Source organism: Mustelus asterias, chromosome 8 (assembly GCF_964213995.1).
Source record: "Mustelus asterias chromosome 8, sMusAst1.hap1.1, whole genome shotgun sequence".
Classification (NCBI taxonomy): Eukaryota; Metazoa; Chordata; class Chondrichthyes; order Carcharhiniformes; family Triakidae; genus Mustelus; species Mustelus asterias.
In genome coordinates this window covers 6,559,167-6,581,994 of record NC_135808.1, presented here as the reverse complement: position 1 = coordinate 6,581,994, position 22,828 = coordinate 6,559,167, and the positions used below count along the sequence as shown (strand labels likewise).

Sequence of the window (22,828 nt, the reverse complement as noted above, 5' to 3'; positions counted from 1 at the left end):
GTCCAGTTAAGTCTCTCGATAATAGTGACCTTTTATTTATTATTGTCACATGTATTGTTTCTTGTGTGCTGTACAGACAAAACATACCGTTCAGATTATATTGGGGAGAAGGAGAGTGTATGGTTAAGTTTAAAATTTATTTTTTAGTGTCATCAGCAAGCTGACAGTAACATTCAATGAAGTTACTGTGAAAATCCCCTAGTTGCCACACTCCGGCACCTGTACGGGTACACTGATGGAGAATTTGACATGGCCGATGCACCCTAACCAGCACGTTTTTCAGACTGTGGGAGGATAGCAGAGCACCTGGAGGAAACCCTCACAGACACAGGGAGAACGTGCAAACTTCTGAATGACCCAAGCCAGGATTCAAACCCAGGTCCCTGGCACAGTGAGGCAACAGTGCTAACCACTGTGCCACCCCAAGAGGGTGCAGAATATCGTGTTACAGTCGCCACTGGTGTGAAGAGAAATATCCAGGATGTTGACAGTAGACGAGTTAACAATGGCAATGCAATTGAATGTTATGGGGCGATGACTCCTGCTGCTCCCAAATCCTATTTGAAGGGTTGTAAACTGAATTGGGACATGGACAATGCAACGTAGGAAGTTTTCTTATGGGGTTACATTTTAAAACTCTGTAAAGAAAGTGCAGTTTTTAAAAAGCCGTTTAGAGGTACTACATGAAATGGAAGTTTTATTTTGAGTTGAAGAAAAAAAGTGGTCGGAATCCCAAGCTTGCAAGTTTGTCAAATGTACATGCGGGGAGGGGAAAAAAAATTACACAGCAACAAGGCAGCATGTCTATCGCTGGGGTTGGCCGACCTCGCACCCCGAACCCCGGATAACACATATCCCGCAATCAAATAAAGCTACGAGAATCGGTTGACAATCACACTATACTGCGGCCGCCCCACCAGCCTCTGTATAACGCATACCCCACCCGCCGCAGGCAAGGGAAAGCATATCTTACACAGCTTACGGGGTTCTAAAGTAAATCGTCGCTCCCCCGCCCCAAACCATGCATGCAGCATGTCTATACGTTCCAAAAAAACAGGGCAATCGATCGATACATTACATATGTGGAGGGGCACCACGGTCAACAATTCCCTCCACCTCACCCCTAACCATGTATAGCGCAACCTTCCCCGCGATCGGACGGGGAGCCGATGCGCCACCCATCTTGCGGGGTCAGTCCGTCGATCGCCCGTTACCCTCCGCCCCTAACCCGGTATACGGCATTCCCCCGCCAGCGAACGGGGCTGGGGAACCAATGAGCTACACAGGGTCTGGGGTGCCGGCTGTCAATCAGCTCCCTCCTCCCCCCCACTCCGCTTCACAAAAGCGCCCCAGACCCATGGCCGCCGTGGACTCGGAGCCGACGGAGGAGCAAGAAGCGGGGGAGGCGGAAAGGAGAAGGCCCCAGTTTTAGACGTAAGCCGGAATGGAATCTGACGGGGATCGGAGGGGGAGTTGGGGGAAGAGGAGTCCGAGCGGCCCAGCGGAGAGGAGGCGGGGTGGCGGTTTTTAATGGGAAAGTGGAATTCCCTCCCCTCAGCGCCTCTCTCACCTCAGCATCCAGGGAAGCCATGGCTCCCGGCCCGTGACGTCATGGCGCTGCGGCGGGGGCGGGGCCACATCGCGGGAGGGGGCGGGGCCGATCCTTAAAGGGCCAGCGCTCTTAAAGGGGCAGAGACCCCCCTGAACTTCGTTCTCTGCTTCCATGGGACGTGGGCGTCATTGGCATTTGTTGCCCGTCCCTGATTGGTTTTGAAACTGCGTGTAGCCTGATAGGCCATTCCAGAGGATGAGCATCGAACCTGGGAGCAGGAGTAGGTCTTTCGGCCCTTCGATCCTGCTCTGCTGTTCAATATGAGAGGTCACACCACACCAGGTTTAGTCCAACAGGTTCATTTGAAATCACAAGCTTTCGGAGCGCTGCCCCTTCATCAGGTGAAGTGGAGAGAGGCGCGCAGGCACAGAATATATCAGAATGAGGATAGCCTGACACTCAGAGGTAATCAAGACATAAGTATAGACAGTATAGTGCAGTGCTGAATAACACATTTTTACAGGTATTCACAAGTGCTGCTAGATTACCTGTAAAGATCAATTCTCATCTCAGTGCCATATTCCCGCTTTCTTCCCTTGATGCCGTTAAAATCAAAAAAAATCTATCTTTCTTGATTTGAATTGATTTGATTTATTATTGTCACAAGTATTGGTATACAACAAAAAGTTTTGTTTCTTGCGCGCTATATAACAAAGCACACCGTGCATCTTGAATGCACTCAGTGACTTGGCCTCCACCATCTCCCGTGGTAGAGAATTTCACAGGTTCACCACCCACTGGTTGAAGAAATTTCTCCTTCTCCCAGTTTTAAAACGATATACCCCATATCCTGAGACTGTGTTTCCTGCTTCAAGATTCCCCAACCCCAGGCAAAACATCTTCCCTGAATTTATTCTGTCCAGCCTTGTTAGAATTTTATACATTTCCATCAGATTTCATCCCTCTGAATTCCAGTGAATAAAGGCCCAGTTGAATCAATCTGTCTTTGTAGGACCAATCCTGATATTAGCCTACTGCAATGCTGGAGTCACATGTCGGCCAGACCAGGTAGGAATGACAGACTTCCTTCCTGAAAGCAGCATGGTGGTGCAGTGGTTAGCACTGATGCCTCATAGTGCCAGGGACCCGGGTTCAATTCCAGCCTTGGGCCACTGTCTGGAGTTTGCGCTTTTTCCCCGTGTCTGCGGGGGTTCCTCCGGGTGCTCTGGTTTCCTCCCACAGTCCAAAAGACGTGCTGGCTTGGTACATTGGCCATGTTAAATTCTCCTTCAGTGTACCCGAACAGGCACCAGACTGTGGCAACGAGGGGATTATCACAGTAACATCATTGTCATGTTAATGTAAGCCTACAGTAATAAATACATATGATAAAGTTAGCCTGGACCCCAACTTTTTTTGATTTCGGCATTGGAGTAAGCATAATGTGTTTTGCTCCATGTATGACTCAGCTGACCCACCAGGAAGCTTTCATTAAGACAAGCTTTATTTAACAACACAGTTAATATAACAAAAAGAATCACCATAACTGTTTCTAATTGAAAATACTTAAACATGACAAGGTATAATTCTCAACAGCTATCTCTATAGTTCCAATGTAAGCAATAGCCCCACAGACATAAATCTGTCTTCAGACTGAGTTAGCACAAAATACATATTGGCTCACGTAGATGCTAGATTTCCAGCCTTTTAACCCCCCTGGACAGTTGCAGGAATATGGGAGTCTTTTGACTCCCATACAGCTGCCACCAGAGAAGGAGACTTATTTCCTGACAGATCACAGTCTCCAAATCCAGAGAGAAAAAGAGACACAGATAAAGTTACCTCTCTTTAAAGATCCCAAGCAACAACTGACTTTATTTCTCTGTGTAAGCCGAGTCCCACCCAATCACATGGTTTTTCCTGTCAATCAAGCCCTACTCTGAAAAAACCCAGAGGAAAACACTAAAATAACAGGACACCACTTGCCCAGATTTAAACAAACATTTTAGCAATTAAGATCAATTATACTGCTACAGTGACAACATGGAGCTGTCGGTTACAGACAAAGCGGCATCAGTCGAATAGAACTGACTGTTTAAAAAACATCATGCACAAGAAACATGACACAAATCTATTTCATAAAGGCGCAGTAGATTTGATTTATTATTGTCACATGTATTAACATACAGTGAAAAGTATTGTTTCTTGCGCGCTATACAGACAAAACATACCATTCACAGAGAAGGAAACAAGAGAATGCAGAATGTAGTGTTACAGTCATAGCTAGGGTGTAGACAAAAATCAACTAAATGCAAGGTAAGTCCATTCAAAAGTCTGACGGCAGCAGGCAAGAAGCTGTTCTTGAGTCGGTTGGTACGTGACCTCAGACTCTTGCATCTTTTTCCCAAAGGAAGAAGGTGGAAGAGGGAATGTCCGGGATGCATAGTGTCCTTAATTATGCCGGCTGCTTTTCCAAAGCAGCGGGACGTGTAGACAGAGTCAATGGATGGGAGGCTGGTTTGCGTGATGGATTGGGCTGTATGCCTCATCAAATGCTATCCCAGCCTGGCCTGACGCCGTCAATGGGTTAGAACATAGAACAGCACAGAACAGGCCCTTCGGCCCACGATGTTATGCCGAGCTTTATCTGAAACCAAGATCAAGCTATTCCACTCCCTATCATCTGGGTTATGCACATATATACCCAGATCCTCACTGGCACGTTTCAGGCCTTTCGCAACCGGTGGCTGCCACAGGGTTTGGGGCGGACATCATCACTCCCCAGTAATGAAGGTTTGATTTTGTAAGTTTCTTTTGATGTTTTGACATCATTTTATTTCAGTGCCACATCAGGATCTGTCATCCCTATATTTTTTGATCATTTATTTTTGTTTTATTTTTTAAAAAAGAGTATGCCTCGGTCCCTCTGTGCTCCATTTTGAATTGTATCTATTGTTTATAGCTATATATACACTCTCCATGTTTGCCTACCAAAATCACTTCAAATCAAGTGTAGTATCTGTTCTTATCAGTTTAATATCTGATCCATCCCCTATCTGTAGAGCGGCACGGTGGCACAGTGGGTTCGCACTGCTGCCCCACAGCACCAGGGACCCGGGTTCGATTCCCGGCTTGGGTCACTGTCTGTGTGGAGTTTGCACATTCTCCCCGTGTCTGCGTGGGTTTCCTCCGGGTGCTCCGGTTTCCTCCCACAGACCAAAAGATGTGCTGGTTAGATGCTTGGCCGTGCTAAATTCTCTCTCAATGTACCCGAATAGGCGCCGGAGTGTGGCGACTAGGGGATTTTCACAGTAACATCATTGCAGTGTTAATGTAAGCCTACTTGTGACTAATAAATAAACTTTAAACTTCTCTGTGTTGAACATTATCTGTCATTTATCTGCCCATTCCATTGTCAATGTCCTTTTAGAATCATAGAATCCTCACAGTGCAGCAGGAGGCAATTCGCTGCACTGATTCTTCACTCAATCATACCCAGGCTTACCCCATAACCCCCGATATTTACCCTAGTAATCGCCCTAACCTATAAATCTTGGGATACGAAGGGGCAATTCAGCATGGCCAATCCACCTAACCTGCAGATCTTTGGACTGTGGGAGGAAACAGGAGCACCTGGAGGAAACCCACGCAGACACGGGTGGAATGTGCAAACTGCGCATTGATAGTCACCCAAGGCTGGAATTGAACCCGGGTCCCTGGCACTGTGAGGCAGCGGTGCTAACCACCATGCAGTTCATAATACTTCCAAGTTTTGTTTCATGTACAAATTGTGACCTCCACACCCAAGGCGTACATCATAATTCTGTTTTTTTTTTCAATGTCCTTTAGGGAAGGAAATCTGCTGTCCTTACCCAGTCTGGCCTACATGTGACTCCAGAGCCACAGCAATGTGGTTGACTCTCAACTGCCCTCTGAACAAGGGCAACGCGGGATTGGCAATAAATGCTGGCCACCCACTGATGCCCATGTCCCACAAATGAATTATTCTGTGCCAAGAAGACCAAGAGTCCACCACCAACCCCTGGAGAACTCCCATTTCAAACCTTCCTCCAGCCCCAAAAAAAACATCTATTAACCATTCGTGTCTCCTTACTGACAGTCAGCCAATTTTGCATCCAGGTTGCTGCTGTTCCTTTCATTCCATGAGCTATAACTTTACTCACAAGTCTGTTGCGTGGCACTGTACCTTTTGGAAATCCATGTACATCATCCCCATCAACAGCATTACCCTCATCAACCCGTTCTGTCACCTCTTCAAAAACTCCAGCAAATTAGTTAAACATGATCTCCCCGTCAGAAACTCATGCTGGATTTTCTTAATTAACCCACAATTGTCCATGGGACAATGAATTTTGTCCGGAATTATTATTTCTAGATATTACTGAAGTTAATCTGACTGCGCTGTAGTTGTTGGACTTATCGTTATATCCTTCTTGAACCTGGGTGTAACATTTGCAATTCCCCAGTCCTTTGGCACCACCTCTAAGTCTAAGGAAGGCTCTGCAATGTTCACTCTTCCTTCCCTCAGTATCCTTGGATGCATCTCATCTGCTCCTGGTAGCTTATCAACTTCAAGGTTTTTTTCATTCAGTTGTGGGACGTGGGCGTCGCTGACCGGCCAACATTTATTGCCCATCCCTAGTTGCCTTTTTGACAACAGAGTGGCTGCTTAAACCATTTCAGAGGGCAGTTGAGAGTCAACCACATTGCTGTGGCTCTGGAGTCATATGTAGGCCAGACCAGGTAAGGATGGCAGATTTCCTTCCCTAAAGGGATTTAGTGAATCAGGTTGGTTTTTCCGACAATCGACAATGGTTTCATGGTCATCAGATTCTTAATTCCAGATTTTTTTTAAATTGAATTCAAATTCCACCATCTGCCGTGGCGGGATTCGAACCCGGGTCCCCAGAACATTCGCTGAGCTTCTGGATTAATAGTCCAGCAATAATACCACCATCAATTTTAAACCCTACAAGTTTCTCAACACTCTCCCCTTTCACCTGGGTAGGATTTTTCTTTGTGAAAGGTAAAGTCCCAGGTGACCAGAGGATGCTTTGCCCTTTGACAGGGAGAGCCGACTGGTGGTGATTTAACCGGTGGATACCGCACTTCAGGCGAGGTTGAGAAAGCGTGGCCTTTGTGAATAACCTCAGCCGGTACAGGATTTGAGGAAACCCGCACAGATACAGGGCGAACATGCAAACTCCACCCGGACAGTGACCCGAGCCGGGAATCGAACCCGGGTCCCTGGAGCTGTGAGGCAGCAGTGCTAACCACTGAGACGCAAGTGGAACATAAACAACAGCATGGAGTAGTTGGGCCGAATGGCCTGTTGCCGTGTTGTATGTCCAAGGTGATGTAGTTATTGGTGGCAGCTTAACAGGTTTTTTGTTTCTTTATCTGAAACAGTTTGAAAAGCAATGGCATCAGGAGAGGTTCTTCAGTTCCAGTTCCTTCACCATGAGTCCATGACCCTGAAGAAGATGAACCAGCTGCGGATGGAGAAGCGTTTCTGTGATGTGACCATCGTGACGGAGCAGTTGCGCTTCCCCGGGCACCGGGTGGTGCTGGCGGCCTGCTCGCCCTTCCTGAGGGACCAGTTCCTCCTCAACCCGTCCAAGGAGGTGCGGGTGGCACTGAGCGAGGGCGCGGAAATGCTGTCCCGCCTGCTGCTCTCCTGCTACACTGGGGCGCTGCACTTCCCCTTCAAGGAGGTGGTGAACTACCTGACGACGGCCAGCTACCTGCAGATGGACCACGTGGTGGAGGAGTGCAGGCGGGCCCTGTCCAGGTACATCGACCCTCGCATCAAGATCAAGGAGGACGGCGGCGGGCCGGAGCCCCGGGCCCAGTCCCAGGCCCAAATCCAGGCCCAGGCCCAAATCCAGGCTCAGGCCCAAATCCAGGCTCAGGCCCAAATCCAGGCCCAGGCCCAAATCCAGGCCCAGGCCCAAAGAGCGGCCGAGGCTGAGGTCAAGTCAGAGTCTGAGGAGAACGAAGAGGCCGATGACGTCTATGTGATCATCGATACGGACAGCCCGGCGCCAGAACCTTCCGGAAGCCGCCGAGCGGCCTACCCCGACTTCTCCGAGGCGACGGACGACGAAGAGGGCTGTGTCCTGATTGGCAGCGCCTTCCCCAAGGACGAGGACAGCTCGGCCAGCGAGGGGTGCGGGGCGGCCTGTCCCGTCAGGCCCCGCGGCCCCCCCAGCCCCCGAGGAAGCCAGGTCACCGCCCCCTGCCCCCAGCCCATTCACTGCAGCGAGTGTGCACAGGCCTTCCAGCACCCGGAGCACCTGGTGGCCCACATGAAGGCCCACAAGCTCTTCATGTGCCCCAGATGCGGCAAGGTGTTCAGCCAGCGGGTCAACCTGTCCAGGCACGTCCACGTGCACACAGGCATCAAGCCCCACCTCTGCACCATCTGCGGCAAGACCTTTACCCAGAACCGCTCGCTGAAGGACCACATGAACCTGCACAGTGGTGCCAGGCCGCACCACTGTCACTACTGCAACATGAGCTTCGCCCACAAGCCTGCCCTCCGCAGGCACCTGAAAGAACAACATGGCAAGACCACGGCTGACAACTGTAAGTTAGCCCAGCTGAGCATGGGTGGTGCGGACCCCGAGCTCTTGTAGAGGAGACCCTCACTCTGTGGAGTCCCGCTGGGGTCTCCCTCGCTCTGCGTGGACCCTCGCTCTGCGGAATGGTGTTGGCGTTCTCCCTCGCTCTGTGCGGAAGACCAGGGTCAGTGCGTCCCCTCGGTGTGTGGACTTCTCTTGAGCTGTTCCTCTTCCAGAACGGGCCGCATGTTCTCAATGCGGTGGGAGTGACAATTTAGAGAGAGAGAGACTCTCATTTTTATTTCTCATTTTCACAACCTCCTAATATCCCAAAGTGCTTCACAGCCGATCAAATAATCTCTCATTAATAAAACAAAGTGACTGACATGATGTGGGAGAAGCAGCAAATGGTGTGGTAGTGTCCGGATTACCTGTTGATTTTCAGTGATGTTGACAGAGGGTTACAGTCCAGACAAGACAGAGTGGGGTTAGCTGTGGGGTGAGGAGGGGGTAGTTGGGCGGGGGGGGTGGAACTCCCCTACTCCTCTTCCAAACAGTCCAACTGAGAAGGCAGAAAGAAGTTGAGGCCGGAGGGTTGCAGTCTGACATCTGATCTGAAAGACGGCACCTCGGACTGTGTGGCGCTCTCTCGGTACTGCAGAGGGAAGGTCAGCCTGGTAATTTTGTGCTCATGGCGGCACAATGGTCAGCACTGCTGCCTCACAGCGCCAGGTCCCTTTAAAAGCTGGTTTTGTGTCTGTGCTGGAATGTTCAAAATGCAAGCACACAGGGTACACAGATTGCAACATTTGCAACCAGGACCAAGCTTCAGAGTTGCCTTGGTGACAGGCTTTGCAAGCTTTTGAATTTTGACAGCCTATCAGTTTAAAGAAGACACTCGGCTGTCAGGAACCTATCAAGTTTGTATTTGCTGTTGTTGACAACATTAGACCAATCCTGGTGTGAGAAAGTTGATTAGGTCATCACAGTTATAAAGAGGAACTCAACTGTCTGCCACCAGTTGTTCAACTCGAGGGCTACCACCTCTCAACACCTAAAGAGGGAAAGAGCAAGTCCCTATCAGCTTAAAATATTTCTTAAGAGAACTCTCCATCTATCTAACGAAGGGTACCAAATCCGAAAGAGCTTACAGACAGGGGAATTGACAGAAGAACTCCAAAGGTTTTCCAAAGCCAAAACACCTGGTTGTATATTACTTGAGAGTGACTAAATTATTATATTTTTTGTTAATGAAAGAACCTTGTATTTATTTGAACAACATTCCAGTAGAACCTTACTTTAATCGATATGTTACTTGTTTAGTTAAAGTTCCCGGTTAAATAAATAACTTGTTAATTATTGACTGAAAGTGAGTGTCAGGTATTTCTGTTAATGAAGCTCTAAACGTTAATGAAGAATAGTTAACACCTTCTCAAACACTTTTAACAGATTACGAAGCGGGGTATTCCTCTTTGGGAGATTCAACGTGGCTTCTCAAAGCCTCTCCACCATCCATAAGGCACAAATCAGGAGTGTGATAAGTCAAGGAGTGTGTCAAGTCAGGAGTGTGTCAGGAGTCTTTGTCTCTTCACTGGACACAGGTGAGGTCCCAGACGATTGGAGGATAGCAAATGTGGTCCCGTTATTTAAGAAGGGTAGCAAAGATAACCCGGGTAATTATAGGCCGGTGAGCTTGACGTCCGTGGTAGGGAAATTGTTGGAGAAGATTCTTAGAGATAGGATGTATGGGCATTTAGAATTGAATAATCTCATTAGCGATAGACAGCATGGTTTTGTATGAGGGAGGTCATGCCTCACAAATTTGGTTGAGTTTTTTGAGGAGGTGACAAAAACGATTGACGAAGGAAGGGCCGTGGATGTCGTCTATATGGATTTTAGTAAAGCGTTTGACAAGGTCCCTCATGGCAGGCTGGTGCAAAAGGTTAAATCTCACGGGATAAAAGGTGAGCTAGCTAGATGGGTGGAGAACTGGCTTAGCCATAGAAGACAGAGGGTAACAGTGGAGGGGTCTTTTTCCGGTTGGAGGTCTGTGACTAGTGGTGTTCCACAGGGCTCTGTACTGGGACCTCTGCTGTTTGTGATATATATAAATGATTTGGAGGAAGATGTAGCTGGTGTGATCAGTAAGTTTGCGGACGACACGAAGATTGCTGGAGTTGTGGATAGTGATGAACATTGTCAGAGAATACAGCAGGATATAGATAGGCTGGAACATTGGGCAGAGAAATGGCAGTTGGAATTTAATCCAGATAAATGCGAAGTGATGCATTTCGGTAGATATAATGTAAGGGGGAGTTATACAATAAATAGCAGAACCATCAGGAGTATAGACACACAGAGGGACCTGGGTGTACAAGTCCACAGATCCTTAAAGGTGGCAGCACAGGTGGAGAGGGTGGTGAAGAAGGCATATGGCATGCTTGCCTTTATTGGACGGGGCATAGAATATAAAAGTTGGCATACGATGTTGCGGCTGTATAGAACGATGGTGAGGCCACATTTGGAATACTGCATCCAGTTCTGGTCGTCACACTACCAGAAGGACGTGGAGGCTTTGGAGAGAGTACAGAAAAGGTTTACCCGGATGTTGCCTGGTATGGAGGGGCTTAGCTATGAGGAGAGATTGGGTAAACTGGGGATGTTCTCCCTGGAAAGACGGAGGATGACGGGCGACCTAATAGAGGTGTATAAAATTATGAAGGGCATAGATAGGGTGAACAGTGGGAAACTTTTTCCCAGGTCGGAGGTGACGAACACAAGGGGTCACAGGTTCAAGGTGAGGGGGGCAAGGTTCAGCACAGATGTCAGGGGGACATATTTTACACAGAGGGTGGTGGGGGCCTGGAATGCACTGCCAAGCAAGGTGATTGAGGCGGACACGCTGGGATCGTTTAAGGCTTATCTAGATAGCCACATGAACAGACTGGGAATAGAGGGATACAAACAAATGGTCTAGTGGGCACATGAGCGGCGCAGGCTTGGAGGGCCGAAGGGCCTGTTCCTGTGCTGTATTGTTCTTTGAAACTCTCCATTTCTCTGGGTGAGTGGTGCTCCAACAAAGAGCTTGACTCAATCTAAGATAAAGCATCCCACTTGCTGAACTCCCCATCCACCACCTTAAACATTCAGTCTCTCGAGCACCGGTGCACAGTGCTAGCAGTGTGTGCTCTATAAATCATCACGCGGCAACTCACCAAGGACCCTACGACAGCATCTTCCAAACCCACGAGTTTAACCACCTAGACGTTAAGGACAGCAGGCACAAAGGAACATCAGCACCTATTAGCCACACACCATCCTGACTTGGAAATACATCTCTGTCACTTCCATCATCATTAAAACCCCCTCCCCAACCTCACCACAGGGACTGCAGCGATTCGAGAAGGTGGCTCCCCACCACCTTCTCAATGGCGATTAGGAGTGGACAACAAGCTCTCCCGTGAATACATTTTTAAAAACTGATCTCAGACTTCCACCGTCCAATTAGCTCAGATTTGGTTGATCTTATAGAGACCATTCGGGAATCAATTCTATCCCAATGCCTCCTTCTTCATTGCATTTCTTGGAAGGCCCTGTTGGAGGAGTGCGATTATTGGTCTCAGTTATTGCAGTGTTCAATTTCTCCCATTTTTGATTATGTGGTCTGTTTACTACTGGTGCTCACTATGCTTGATTGGTTAAGCCTGGCTGTGGACTCAGAGAAAAATGAAGAAATGGGAGAAAGAGCTGGAAGCCATAGCTGGAAGAGACATTGTAAAGCACTGTGAATAAAGTTCCTACACACATATAAGCTGGTGTGTCATCTCTACATAGAAACAAGACATAACATCGAATCACAGAATACTACAGTGCAGAAGAAGTCCTTCGGCCCCTCGGGTCTACACCAATGCATGAATGGCCCTGACCTGTCCACCTAATCCCACTTGCCAGCACTTGGCCCATAGCCTTGAATGTTATGGCGTGCCACGTACTCATCCAGGTACTTTTTAAAAGGATGTAAGGCATTCCGTCTTCACCAACCTCCTAGGCAGCGCATTCCAGACCGTCACCACCCTCTGGGTAAAAAGGATTTTCCTCAAATTCCCCCTAAACCTCCCACCCCTCACTTTTAACTTGTGTCCCCTCGTAACTGACCTGTCAACTAAGGGAAACAGCTGCTCCCTATCCACCCTGCCCAAGCCCCTCATAATCGTGAACATCTCAATCAGGTCGCCCTTCAGTCTTCTCTGCTCCAGAGAAAACAACCCAAGCCTATCCAACCTCTCCTTATGACTTAAATGTTCCTCCCAGGCAGCATCCTGGTGAATCTCCTCTGCACCCACTCCAATGCAATCACATCCTTCCTACAAGTACAACATGCACAACAGTTATTGTAATCCACCGTTATAGTTCCATCCATCCTCCTATTATTATTATTAAATAATTATTAAATAATTATTAAATTAGAAAGAGTGCAGAAGAGATTTACTCGGATGCTACCGGGACTTGATGGTTTGAGTTATAAGGAGAGGCTTGATAGATTGGGACTTTTTTCTTTGGAGCGTAGGAGGCTTAGCGATGATCTTATAGAGATCTATAAAATAATGAGGGGCATAGATCAGCTAGATAGTCAATATCTTTTCCCAAAGGTAGGGGAGTCTAAAACTGGAGGGCATAGGTTTAAGGTGAGAGGGGAGAGATACAAAGGTGTCCAGAGGGGCAATTTTTTTCACACAGAGGGTGGTGAGTGTCTGGAACAAGCAGCCAGAGGTAATAGTAGAGGCGGGTACAATTTTGTCTTTAAAAAGCATTTAGACATTTACATGGGTATGATGGGTATAGAGGGATATGGGCCAAATGCGGGCAATTGAGACTAGCTTAGGGATTTTAAAAAAAGGGGGCATGGACAAGTTGGGCCAAAGGGCCTGTTTCCATGCTGTAAACCTCTATGACTCGCCACCAATATTGAGTGTTGTGTTGGTGGGGACTGGGAGTTCACACTTCTCTGATCAAAAGAAACCCCTCTTGTAAAACCACACACAGAGAGCTCTTTTCTCATTTGTGTTTAGGCACTGACAGTTCAAACTTTAATCCTATTATTTCTTCTCCCCAGCCTTTTAGTATTCGAGATGTGAGGACCCACAATTTTTCTTCTACTTCGGATCTTTCCACAATGTTCATGATGAAACAAAATCCCAACTCACCGCCAGTTTGCTTTTTGTTATGTACTAACTACATTCGGGCTGTGGGTGTTACGCAAACAGTAAAATATATGGTTTGCACATGTTGATTCAAACTAACAACAACAGATTTATTAAAGGAGCCTGGACAGAGTACAAACTGAAACTAAAAGAGCAGTCTGTACAACACCCTCATGACATCATCATCAAATCATGTGATCAGCTCTTAAAGCAATCTGCAACCACTTAAATACATAACAGAGGTGAGTACTGATGGATCATAGCACTGTGAAAGATGCCTTTGTTGCAATGAGATATGCATGCTCTCAAAGTCTTGCTATGTACGATCAGTGAGCAACCTTGAGTGTGGTCCAGACCAGGTTCATGGGTTGGAGTTTAAGAATCGAGAGTCCATTCAAGCACTGCGTTGGGACTTGGAACCTGGGGAGGTGATGGTTTCGTGGTATTACCACTAGATTATTAATTCAGAAACTCAGCTAATGTTCTGGGGACTCGGGTTCAAATCCCACCATGGCAGATGATGGAATTTGAAATCAATAAAAAAAATCTGGAATTAAAAATCTATTTATGACCATGAAACCATTGTCGGAAAAACCCATCTGGTTCACTAATGTCCTTTAGGGAAGGAAATCTGCCATCCTTACCTGATCTGGCCTACATGTGACTCCAGAGCTGCAGCAATGTGGTTGACTCTTAACTGCCCTCAGGCAACTGGGGATGGACAATAAATGCTGGCCAGCCAGCGACGCCCATGTCCGACCAACGAATTTTTAAAAAATTGACGCAAATTGTTGTGATCCAAAGGGAAGCCATTTTAAACCAAAACAAGTATGTTTTGGTTAATTGCAGGATAGGGTGGGTAATTGGTGGCATGTTCAATTGTTTGGTTTTTGACTATGTGTAAAATTCCACCGATCGTGAAGTGCTGATTTTATTGTTAACTGTGTCAGGATCTGGTGATTGATCTCTACACATCGACAGATGGTCAGTTCATCTTCATCAGTACAACTTCAAGGTGGCAGACTCACCAAACGGAGAGCTGACATGTTTGGTCACACTACAATTACCGCAGAGTGTTAGCAGTAGTGAAACCAGGCACGGCATTGATTGGGTGATCAAGCACTGATTGATTGATTGGCGATAATCAAGAGACCGCCCAAAAGGGCGCAAAACCAATGAGGGATAAAAGGTGCTGCACAACAGAAGAATCTCTCTCACGAAAGTCAACAACGGTGACCATCGCCAGCAACTACCACCATGAGGAGAGCCACCACACCAACAACGGAAGGAAGACCAGAGCCAGAGTATCAGACCAGACTGAAGGACCAGACTACGTCGGGGACTCCAGAGACTAACACACGGAAAGAGGCCAATATCTGCCTGGATACTTGCCAGTCGCGCAGAAGTTAAGTCAAGGTCTAGTATTGAGCTTGAACTTTAGTATTCTGTAAATAACTTAGTATTGATCATGTGGGTGATTAATATAAATTGTGTGTGTGAATAAATATTCCTATACTAACAAGAATCATAGAATCATAGAATCCCTACAGTGCAGAAAGAGGCCATTTGGCCCATCGTCTCTGTACCAACCACAATCCCACCTTGGCCCCGTTCCCATAACCCCACGTATTTCCCCAGCTAATCCCCCGACACTAGGGCCAATTTAGCATGGTCAATCCACCGAACCTGCACATCTTTTGGACTGTGGTAGGAAACCAGAGCGTCCGGAGGAAACTCACGCAGATACAGGGAGAATGTGCAAACTCCACACAGACAGTGACCCAAACCAGGAACTGAACCCGGGTCCCTGGCGCTGTGAGGCAGCAGTGCTAACCACCGTCACCGTGCCACCCAGAAGTCAACTCGCAGTTCTTTGTCCACCGTATAAGAGTTAAAAACAGACTAATTAATAGTATGGGTATTATTCCCCCTCAAAAAGCCATACTCGACTCAAAATGTGAATGTGATGCTGCCAGACCTGTGGGGTTATTCCAGCATTTTATTAGAAATGGGACGCTGTCTGGTTGACTCGATGGCACTATTCACACGTACACACGAATAGGCCATTCCGCTCCTCGAGCTTGCTCCTCTGGACAAAATCATGGCTGATCTGATTGTGGCCTTCTCACTACTTTTCTGTCTACCTATTCTCCCTCCCAGCACCCCCCCCCCCCGCCCCACTGCTTTTTAAATTTGATCATGGGGTGTGTATGGGCACCACTGCCTAGGCTAGCATTATCTGTTATGAAGCAGAGGTTGATACCCCCTCTGAGAAATAACACCTTACAATTCAAAGAGGAGTACCTCACCTCATAATCTGTTAAAAGTGTGTGAGAAATAGTAAGAACTGCCCTTTATGAACTTTTAGTGGTTAAATCAGAATAACTACCTATTATTCTAATGGGATGCTGTTTAGATAAATACAATTCCCACTTATTAACAAAAAAAATAGAATTTTAGTCACTCCCTAAATTACAACCAGGTTTGTCATCTCCCGGGATCTTTGGTCTTCTTTGCTATCGAGATAAGGCTTTCTTTTAAGACATAAATGAGGCCATGAGAACAAATACTAGCCAGTTTCTAAGTTTACACAGTTTTTTTAATGGGCAACCCAGTGGTTAGCACTGCTGTCACACAGCGCCAGGGGCCCGGGTTTAATTCCCAGCTTAGATCACTGTCTGTGCAGAGTCTGCACGTCCTTTGATTTTTTAAAATTTGATTTATTATTGTCACATGTATTAGTATACAGTGAAAAGTATTGTTTCTTGCATGCTATACAGATAGTTCTGCCTGTGTCTGCGTGGGTTTCCTCTGGGTGCTCCGGTTTCCTCCCACAGTCCGAAAGACGTGCTGGTTAGGTGTATTGGCCGTGCTAAATTCTCCCTCAGTGCACCCGAACAGGCGCCGGAGTGTGGCGACGAGGGGATTTTCACAGTAACTTCATTGCAGTGTTAATGTAAGCCTACTTGTGACACCAATAAATAAACTTTAAACTTATATCTCCAGCTTAGAAACAGTACAAGCCAGTTTCCAAATTTTTACAAGTTTCTTGTGGGTCGTCTTTTGAAACTCCGGCGCTGCTTCTGGTCGGCCAGCCAGGAGCTCGGGGTTTGCGGGCGCGCCCCCTCCTCCCACCCGGAATTTCGGTCGGCCACCCGCCGGGGACTGCGGCAATTCGGAGCTGCCGCCGCTCCGCTGGTGAGTCCGGGGGGAGTAACCGGGGAGGGAGGAGGGTAACCGGGGACAGGGGACCCACCCGGGCATCACCCCCTCCTCTCCGGAAGGCGCCCATCCCTTTAATCACCCCCCCACTTCCCACTTCCTTAAAGGGACAGCATCCATCCCTCCTTTGGGCCGGCCGTTTATTATGATGTGGCGAAATTGGGTGCTGGACCCTTTAAATATCTTAAAGGGGCATCGACCACCCTGCTCTGCAGACTGTTTGGGGGGGAGGGGGGTGAAATGGAGAAGAATCAGATGCTAGCCCCTTTAAATGTTGGTGTCTTAAGGGGGCAGTGCTCTCCCTGCTGGGCTGGTCGCTTCAGGTGTGGGAAAGAGAGGGTTGGGGGGATGCTACTCCTGTTAGATGTTAGCATCTTAAAAGGGCAATGATATCTTCTTTGGGGTGTCAAAACAGCCGATGTTGGTCCCTTTAATTAAAGGGACAGTGCCATTGTTGTGCAGTGCAGGCAACCTCTGGGGGGGAGGGAAGAAGGGGTGCGTAGGGAGCTTAGGGTTCAGCTCGGCCCCTCAGCACATCTCTCTGATTTACTTTTTAAATTGTTTGGTGTGGATTTCCTGGGTTCTGGCGGCTGGGCTCGGGTCGATAGGAGAAGTGGTCCCAGAAGCTGCTCCACACAGGGAGGCAGCACTGATCAAAACATATTGAGTGGATTGTCGATGGTCCCTCGCTTCCCGGATTATCCCTTCCCAAGCACCATTCCACCATCCTCCTCAATTCATTCATTTTATTTTATACCCTACAATGCCTTTCGGCCCATCGAGTCTGCACCCACTTTCCGAAAGAGCATTCTCTCTATCCCTGTAACCCAGCACATTTACAATAGAATCCTTACAATTTTCCTTCACTCTGTGCCTGGCAAAACCCTGGAATTAAACCTTTGCGTCACCTGCCCTCTTGGGTCAACGTTAATAGTTGCATTAAAAGATAAGCAAGGGAGATAACTGATGAAAAAAATCATGTTCTCGTTTGCTGTTTGTGGAATCTTGCTGTGTATTGTGAATTGGCTGCTGTATTTTGCCTGGAGTTGAACAGTTACTGCACCTGATACTTTCAGACCCTAGGGGTTAGATACAGAGTAAAGTTTCCTCGACACTGTCCCACCAAACACTTCCAGGACAAGTACAGCACGGGGTTAGATACACAGTAAAGCTCCCGATACACTACCCCTATCAAACAGTCCCAGGGCAGGTACAGCACGGCGTTAGATAAAGAGTAAAGCTCCCTCTACCTTATTATAGAAAGGACATTATTAAACTAGAAAGAGTACAGAAAAGATTTACTAGGATGCTACCGGGACTTGATGGTTTGAGTCATAAGGAGAGGCTGGATAGACTGGGACTTTTTTCTCTGGAGTGTAGAAGGCTGAGGGGTGTTCTTTTAGCGTCTATAAAATAATGAGGGGCATAGATTAGATAGTCAACATCTTTTCCCAAAGTAGGGGAGTCTAAAACTAGAGGGCATAGGTTCAAGGTGAGAATGGAGAGATACAAAAGGGTCCAGAGGGGCAATTTATTCACACAGAGGGTGGTGAGTATCTGGAGCAAGCTGCCAGAGGTAGTAGTCAAAGCGGGTACAATTTTGTCCAGTGCAGCGACAATGCAACCCAAGCAACATCCTGAACCTTGGATCTCTCTTTCCCCTTTCAGCTGGGAGAATAATGGCGACGGGGAAGCTGCTGAGATTCCAATTCCCTGAGCACGATGGGGTGACGATGAAGAAGATGAACGAGCTGCGGCTGGAGGAGTGGTTCTGCGACGTGACCATTCTGGTGGGCGGGCTGCGCTTCCCCGGGCACCGGGTGGTGCTGGCGGCCTGCTCGCCCTTCCTGAGGGACCGCTTCCACATGAACCCCTCGCAGGAGGTGCAGGTCTTCCCCATGGCCGCCTCGGAGGTGGTGCTGCAGCTGCTACTGTCCTGCTACACCGGGCGGCTGGAGTTCCCGTTCCGGGACATTGTGGACTACCTGACGGCGGCCAGCTGCCTGCAGATGGAGCATGTGGTGGAGAAGTGCCGGCAGTCGCTGTCGCCCTGCGTGGCTTCGCTGATCACCGAAGAGGGAGAGGGGGAGGGGCGGCCCGGCACCCCGCAGATTGCCAGCTCCTCGGAGCGCCTGGCGCCCGAGCCCGAGAGCCTGCCCGGCTGGCCGGCGGGCAAGTCCGCAGTGGTCGGAGGCGAGCCGGTGAAGGTGGAATCCGAGCCGGCGCCCCCAGCTCTCCCCGGCGAGCAGGAGGGCACGGCGCCCGCCGCTGCCTACCTGGAGACGGACTGCCGCATTCACTCCACGGTGGAGGCCAGCCGGAGCTGCGAAGGGGTCGGCGCCTCAGGCTACCCAGAGCGCGCCAAGGCCGAGGGGATGGAGGACGACGGGTTCGTGGTGGTGCAGGAGGAGCTGCAAGAGGAGGAAGACTACGAGAGCTCGGCCAGCGAGGAGTACCGCAGCGGCGGCTTCTACGGCAGCTTCTACCGGCCGGGCGAAGAGCCGACGGCGGCAGGCGCCAGGGCGGAGGTGCCCGGCCGCCCCGAGCCGGCGCGCTGCTCCGAGTGCGGCGCCCCCTTCGAGCACCGCGAGCACCTGGCCGCCCACATGGTGGTCCACAAGCTCTACATGTGCCTGCTGTGCGGCAAGGTCTTCAAGAAGAACGCGCGGCTGGCCCAGCACATCAACGTGCACACCGGCTTCAAGCCGTACTGCTGCGCCATCTGCGGCAAGACCTTCACGCAGAACCGCTCGCTCAAGGACCACATGAATGTGCACAGCGGCGACTCGCCGCACTGCTGTAACTACTGCGACATGCGCTTCACCCACTACAACACCCTGCGGGTCCACCTGCGCGACCAACACGGCAAGACCACCGGCAAGAACTCCACCGAGAGCAAGCTGGCCGAGATCAACGTGATGGTGCCCTAGCCCATGGTGGTGGTGGGGGGGGGGGCGGAAGTGATGAAGGGTGTGGTGTAGAGTGGGGGGGGGGGGGTCCGTGACTTGCAGACGTAACAGACGCATCCTGAAAATGCCACCTCTCTCCTGCAAAGACACACAGCCACTGCACCCTTTCTGCCACCTTTACCCAAACACCTTCTCCCGCTTCTAGTGCCCTGTCAGTTTAGGCACAGGTTGCGAGCGGAGGACGCCAGCTGCCCGTTTCCCCCCCCCCCACCCCCCAATCCCACAAAGTTACCATTACGACTCACTCCCTGAGGCTCCGAGAGTGTGATCTTCCAGCCTGTAACAGGTTATAGACTCTCCCAGTGATCTTCCCACTGGCCACTGAGACTTTGCAGTATCCCGCGCCCGAGGAACAGAAGGAGACCATTCTGCCCATCGGGCAATGCTGGCTCTTCAGGAAAACTGTTCAGTTTATCCCACTCTTTCCCTATCACCCTTTTATCCTCCCCCACCATCCCTGCACCCCCTGCTCAGTGATTTATCCAATTTGCAGAAATTATAAACATTTACAGAATGGAAGGAGGCCCTGCAGCCCATCATTTAGCTCCTGGCCCTGCAGCGAATTCCCCTTTTCCAGCTTTGTAAGGTTGCAGAACCTGAAGTGCAGATCCAAATACTTTTCAAATGTTAAAGAATCAAATTCCCATTTATCTCCTTCCGCCGCCCTTTTGGTCCGTGCATTCCAGGTCAAAGCAACTTGCTGCCTGAACTACCATCTCCCCATGTCACCTCCGGCTCTTTTCCCAGTGACTTCCAACAGATGCTGCCACCGGAAATGGTTTCTCCCCTTTACTCTAAATCAAAACGATTCGCGATTTTGAAAGCCACTGTTAAATCTCTGCCGCACCTTCTCTGCCTCCAGAAGAACAGCCCCACCTTCACCAGTCTCTTCACATAACTAAGTTGTTCGTCCCTGCAATTCTTGTAGATCTCCTCTGCTCCCTCCCGCCCCCCCACTACCCTCCAAGACCCTGATATCCTTCCCAGTCTGCAGTGCCCGAACTGGACACAGTCCTCCAGCTGGGGCCAACTTGTATTCTGTACAGAATTGGCATAATATTTCTGCTGCCAAATCACTTCACGATGAGAGATGAACAACTAACTGACCCTGGTTAGTAGAGGACCCAGTCTGTCTGCTGCCCTCCAGACACAGAATGACCTGTGTACTCCCAATAACCCTGCAACTCCACCTTGTCTTTTTGCATGCTCAGCTCCCGATCACCCTTGTTACATTTTAAAGATCGAATGTGTAATGTTGAAGCAGTTTTGTCGTGGTTGCTCAATTCGTCTCCGGGGAAAATATTGGGCACGACATTTGACAGCTTATCGAATTAAAACAAATTTCACAATCACACTTGTTGCCTGATAAATCTGTCAACAAATGAGTTTCCTTTGCACAGAACTCGGGAGAGGAGCAGAATTGTTGGTAATCTCAAAAACGGTGGAAACAGTGATTTAGCAGTTTGGATCAGGAATTGGCTGAGAAGACAGAGGGTGGTGGTTGATGGGAAATGTTCATCCTGGAGTTCAGTTACTAGTGGTGTACCACAAGGATCTGTTTTGGGGCCACTGCTGTTTGTCATTTTAATAAATGGATAAAGGCGTAGAAGGATGGGTTAGTAAATTTGCGGATGACATAAAGTCGGTGGAGTTGTGGACAGTGCGGAAGGATGTTGCAGGTTACAGAGGGACATAGATAAGCTGCAGAGCTGGGCTGAGAGGTGGCGAATGGAGTTCAATGCGGAAAAGTGTGAGGTGATTCACTTTGGAAGGAGTAACAGGAATACAGAGTACTGGGCGAATGGTAAGATACTTGGTAGTGTGGATGAACAGAGGGATCTGGGTGTCCATGTGCATAGATCCCTGAAAGTTGGCACCCAGGTTGATAGGGTTGTTAAGAAGGCGTACGGTGTGTTAGCTTTTATTGGTAGAGGGATTGAGTTTCGGAGCCAGGAGGTCATGTTGCAGCTGTACAAAACTCTGATGCGGCCGCACTTGGAGTATTACGTACAGTTCTGGTCGCCACATTATAGGAAGGATGTGGAAGCATTGGAAAGGGTGCAGAGGAGATTTACCAGGATGTTGCCTGGTATGGTGGGAAGGTCTTATGAGGAAAGGCTGAGGGACTTGAGGCTGTTTTCGTTAGAGAGAAGAAGGTTAAGAGGCGACTTAATAGAGGCATCCAAAGATGTGCGGGTTAGGTTGATTGGCCATGTTAAATTGCCCCTTAGTGTCCTAGGATGCGTAGGTTAGAGGGATTAGCGGGTAAAATATGTAGGGGTAGGGCCTGGGTGGGATTGTGGTCGGTGCAGACTCGATGGGCCGAATGGCCTCCTTCTGCACTGTAGGGTTTCTATGACTTCTATGACTTCTATGATTAGATAGGGTGGACAGTGAGAGCCTTTTTCCTCGGATGGTGATGGCTAGCACGAGGGGACATAGCTTTAAATTGAGGGGTGAGAGATATAGGACAGATGTCAGAGGTAGGTTCTTTACTCAGAGAGTAGTAAGGGCGTGGAATGCCCTGCCTGCAGCAGTAGTGGACTCACCAACATTAAGGGCATTTAAATGGTTATTGGATAAACATATGGATGATATTGGAATAGTGTAGGTTAGAGGGGCTTTAGATTGGTTTCACTGGTCGGTGCAACATCGAGGGCCGAAGGGCCTGTACTGCGCTGTAATGTTCTATGAAACAGGATTATTGGAAATCTCAAAATGTGTGTGATCAGGATTGTAACTGGTTTCAAACATGGTGGGAACAGAATTGTAACTGATTTCAAACACGGTGGGACCAGGATTGTAACTGATTTCAAACATGGTGGGACCAGGATTGTAACTGATTTCAAACACGGTGGGATCAGGATTGTAACTGATTTCAAACACAGTGGAACCAGGATTGTTACTACTCTCAGACACAGGACAGGATTGTTGTGAATTTCAAATGAGGAGAAATGTTCTTAATAATCTACAACACAGAACACGTATGTTATTAATCTCAGAGAGGAAGTCTCACAACACCAGGTTAAAGTCCAACAGGTTTATTTGGACACAGGATTGTTACTAATCTTAACTTCTGTGATAACTTCTATGTACTCACCATTGAATCCCTACAGTGCAGAAGGAGGCCAGTCGGCCCATCGAGTCTGCACCCACGACAATCCCACCCAGCCCCTATCCCCGAAACCCAACATATTTACCCTGTTAATCCCTCTAACATACACATCCCGGGACACTAAGGGGCAATTTAGCATGGCCAATCAACCTAACCTGCACATTTTAAGTTTTTTTAAGTTTATT

At 48.6% G+C, this 22,828-nt stretch overlaps 3 protein-coding genes across 15 annotated transcripts in view; 2 read left to right on the top strand and 1 right to left on the bottom strand.

Moving 5' to 3' along the window:
• The window catches only part of LOC144496769 (histone-lysine N-methyltransferase EHMT2-like), a 99,316-nt gene extending 97,686 nt beyond the window's left edge, over positions 1-1,630 (bottom strand). For all 10 annotated transcript variants that reach the window (XM_078217297.1, XM_078217302.1, XM_078217292.1 and 7 more), the window contains exon 1: positions 1,571-1,630. In XM_078217297.1, coding sequence (XP_078073423.1) covers positions 1,571-1,591 — 21 coding nt within the window. In that variant the 5' untranslated portion in view covers positions 1,592-1,630. The remainder of the gene's footprint in view (positions 1-1,570) is intronic.
• LOC144496799 (zinc finger and BTB domain-containing protein 12-like) lies at positions 1,312-9,502 on the top strand. Its single transcript, XM_078217350.1, has 2 exons — positions 1,312-1,434; positions 6,983-9,502. Exon 2 carries the CDS (start codon positions 6,994-6,996, stop codon positions 8,209-8,211), a length of 1,218 nt encoding a protein of 405 aa, XP_078073476.1. The 5' UTR covers positions 1,312-1,434; positions 6,983-6,993; the 3' UTR covers positions 8,212-9,502.
• A 5,229-nt stretch (positions 9,503-14,731) lies between these two features.
• On the top strand, positions 14,732-20,880 carry LOC144496797 (uncharacterized). Of its 4 annotated transcripts, none has more exons than XM_078217348.1 (2): positions 14,732-14,753; positions 18,228-20,880. In XM_078217348.1, the coding sequence occupies exon 2, from the start codon at positions 18,239-18,241 to the stop codon at positions 19,487-19,489; it is 1,251 nt and encodes a 416-aa protein (XP_078073474.1). In that variant the 5' UTR covers positions 14,732-14,753; positions 18,228-18,238; the 3' UTR covers positions 19,490-20,880. The 4 variants fall into 4 exon arrangements, with proteins under 4 accessions (XP_078073474.1, XP_078073470.1, XP_078073472.1 ...); XM_078217344.1 differs by lacking the exon at positions 14,732-14,753 and adding an exon at positions 16,479-16,535; XM_078217346.1 differs by lacking the exon at positions 14,732-14,753 and adding an exon at positions 17,211-17,656.
• The last annotated feature ends 1,948 nt before the right edge of the window (positions 20,881-22,828 follow it).

What these genes read in the sequence shown, in the direction of transcription:
- LOC144496799 (XM_078217350.1), top strand. Translation starts at nt 6,994, where the DNA reads ATGGCATCAGGAGAGGTTCTTCAGTTCCAGTTCCTTCACCATGAGTCC.
- LOC144496797 (XM_078217348.1), top strand. Translation starts at nt 18,239, where the DNA reads ATGGCGACGGGGAAGCTGCTGAGATTCCAATTCCCTGAGCACGATGGG.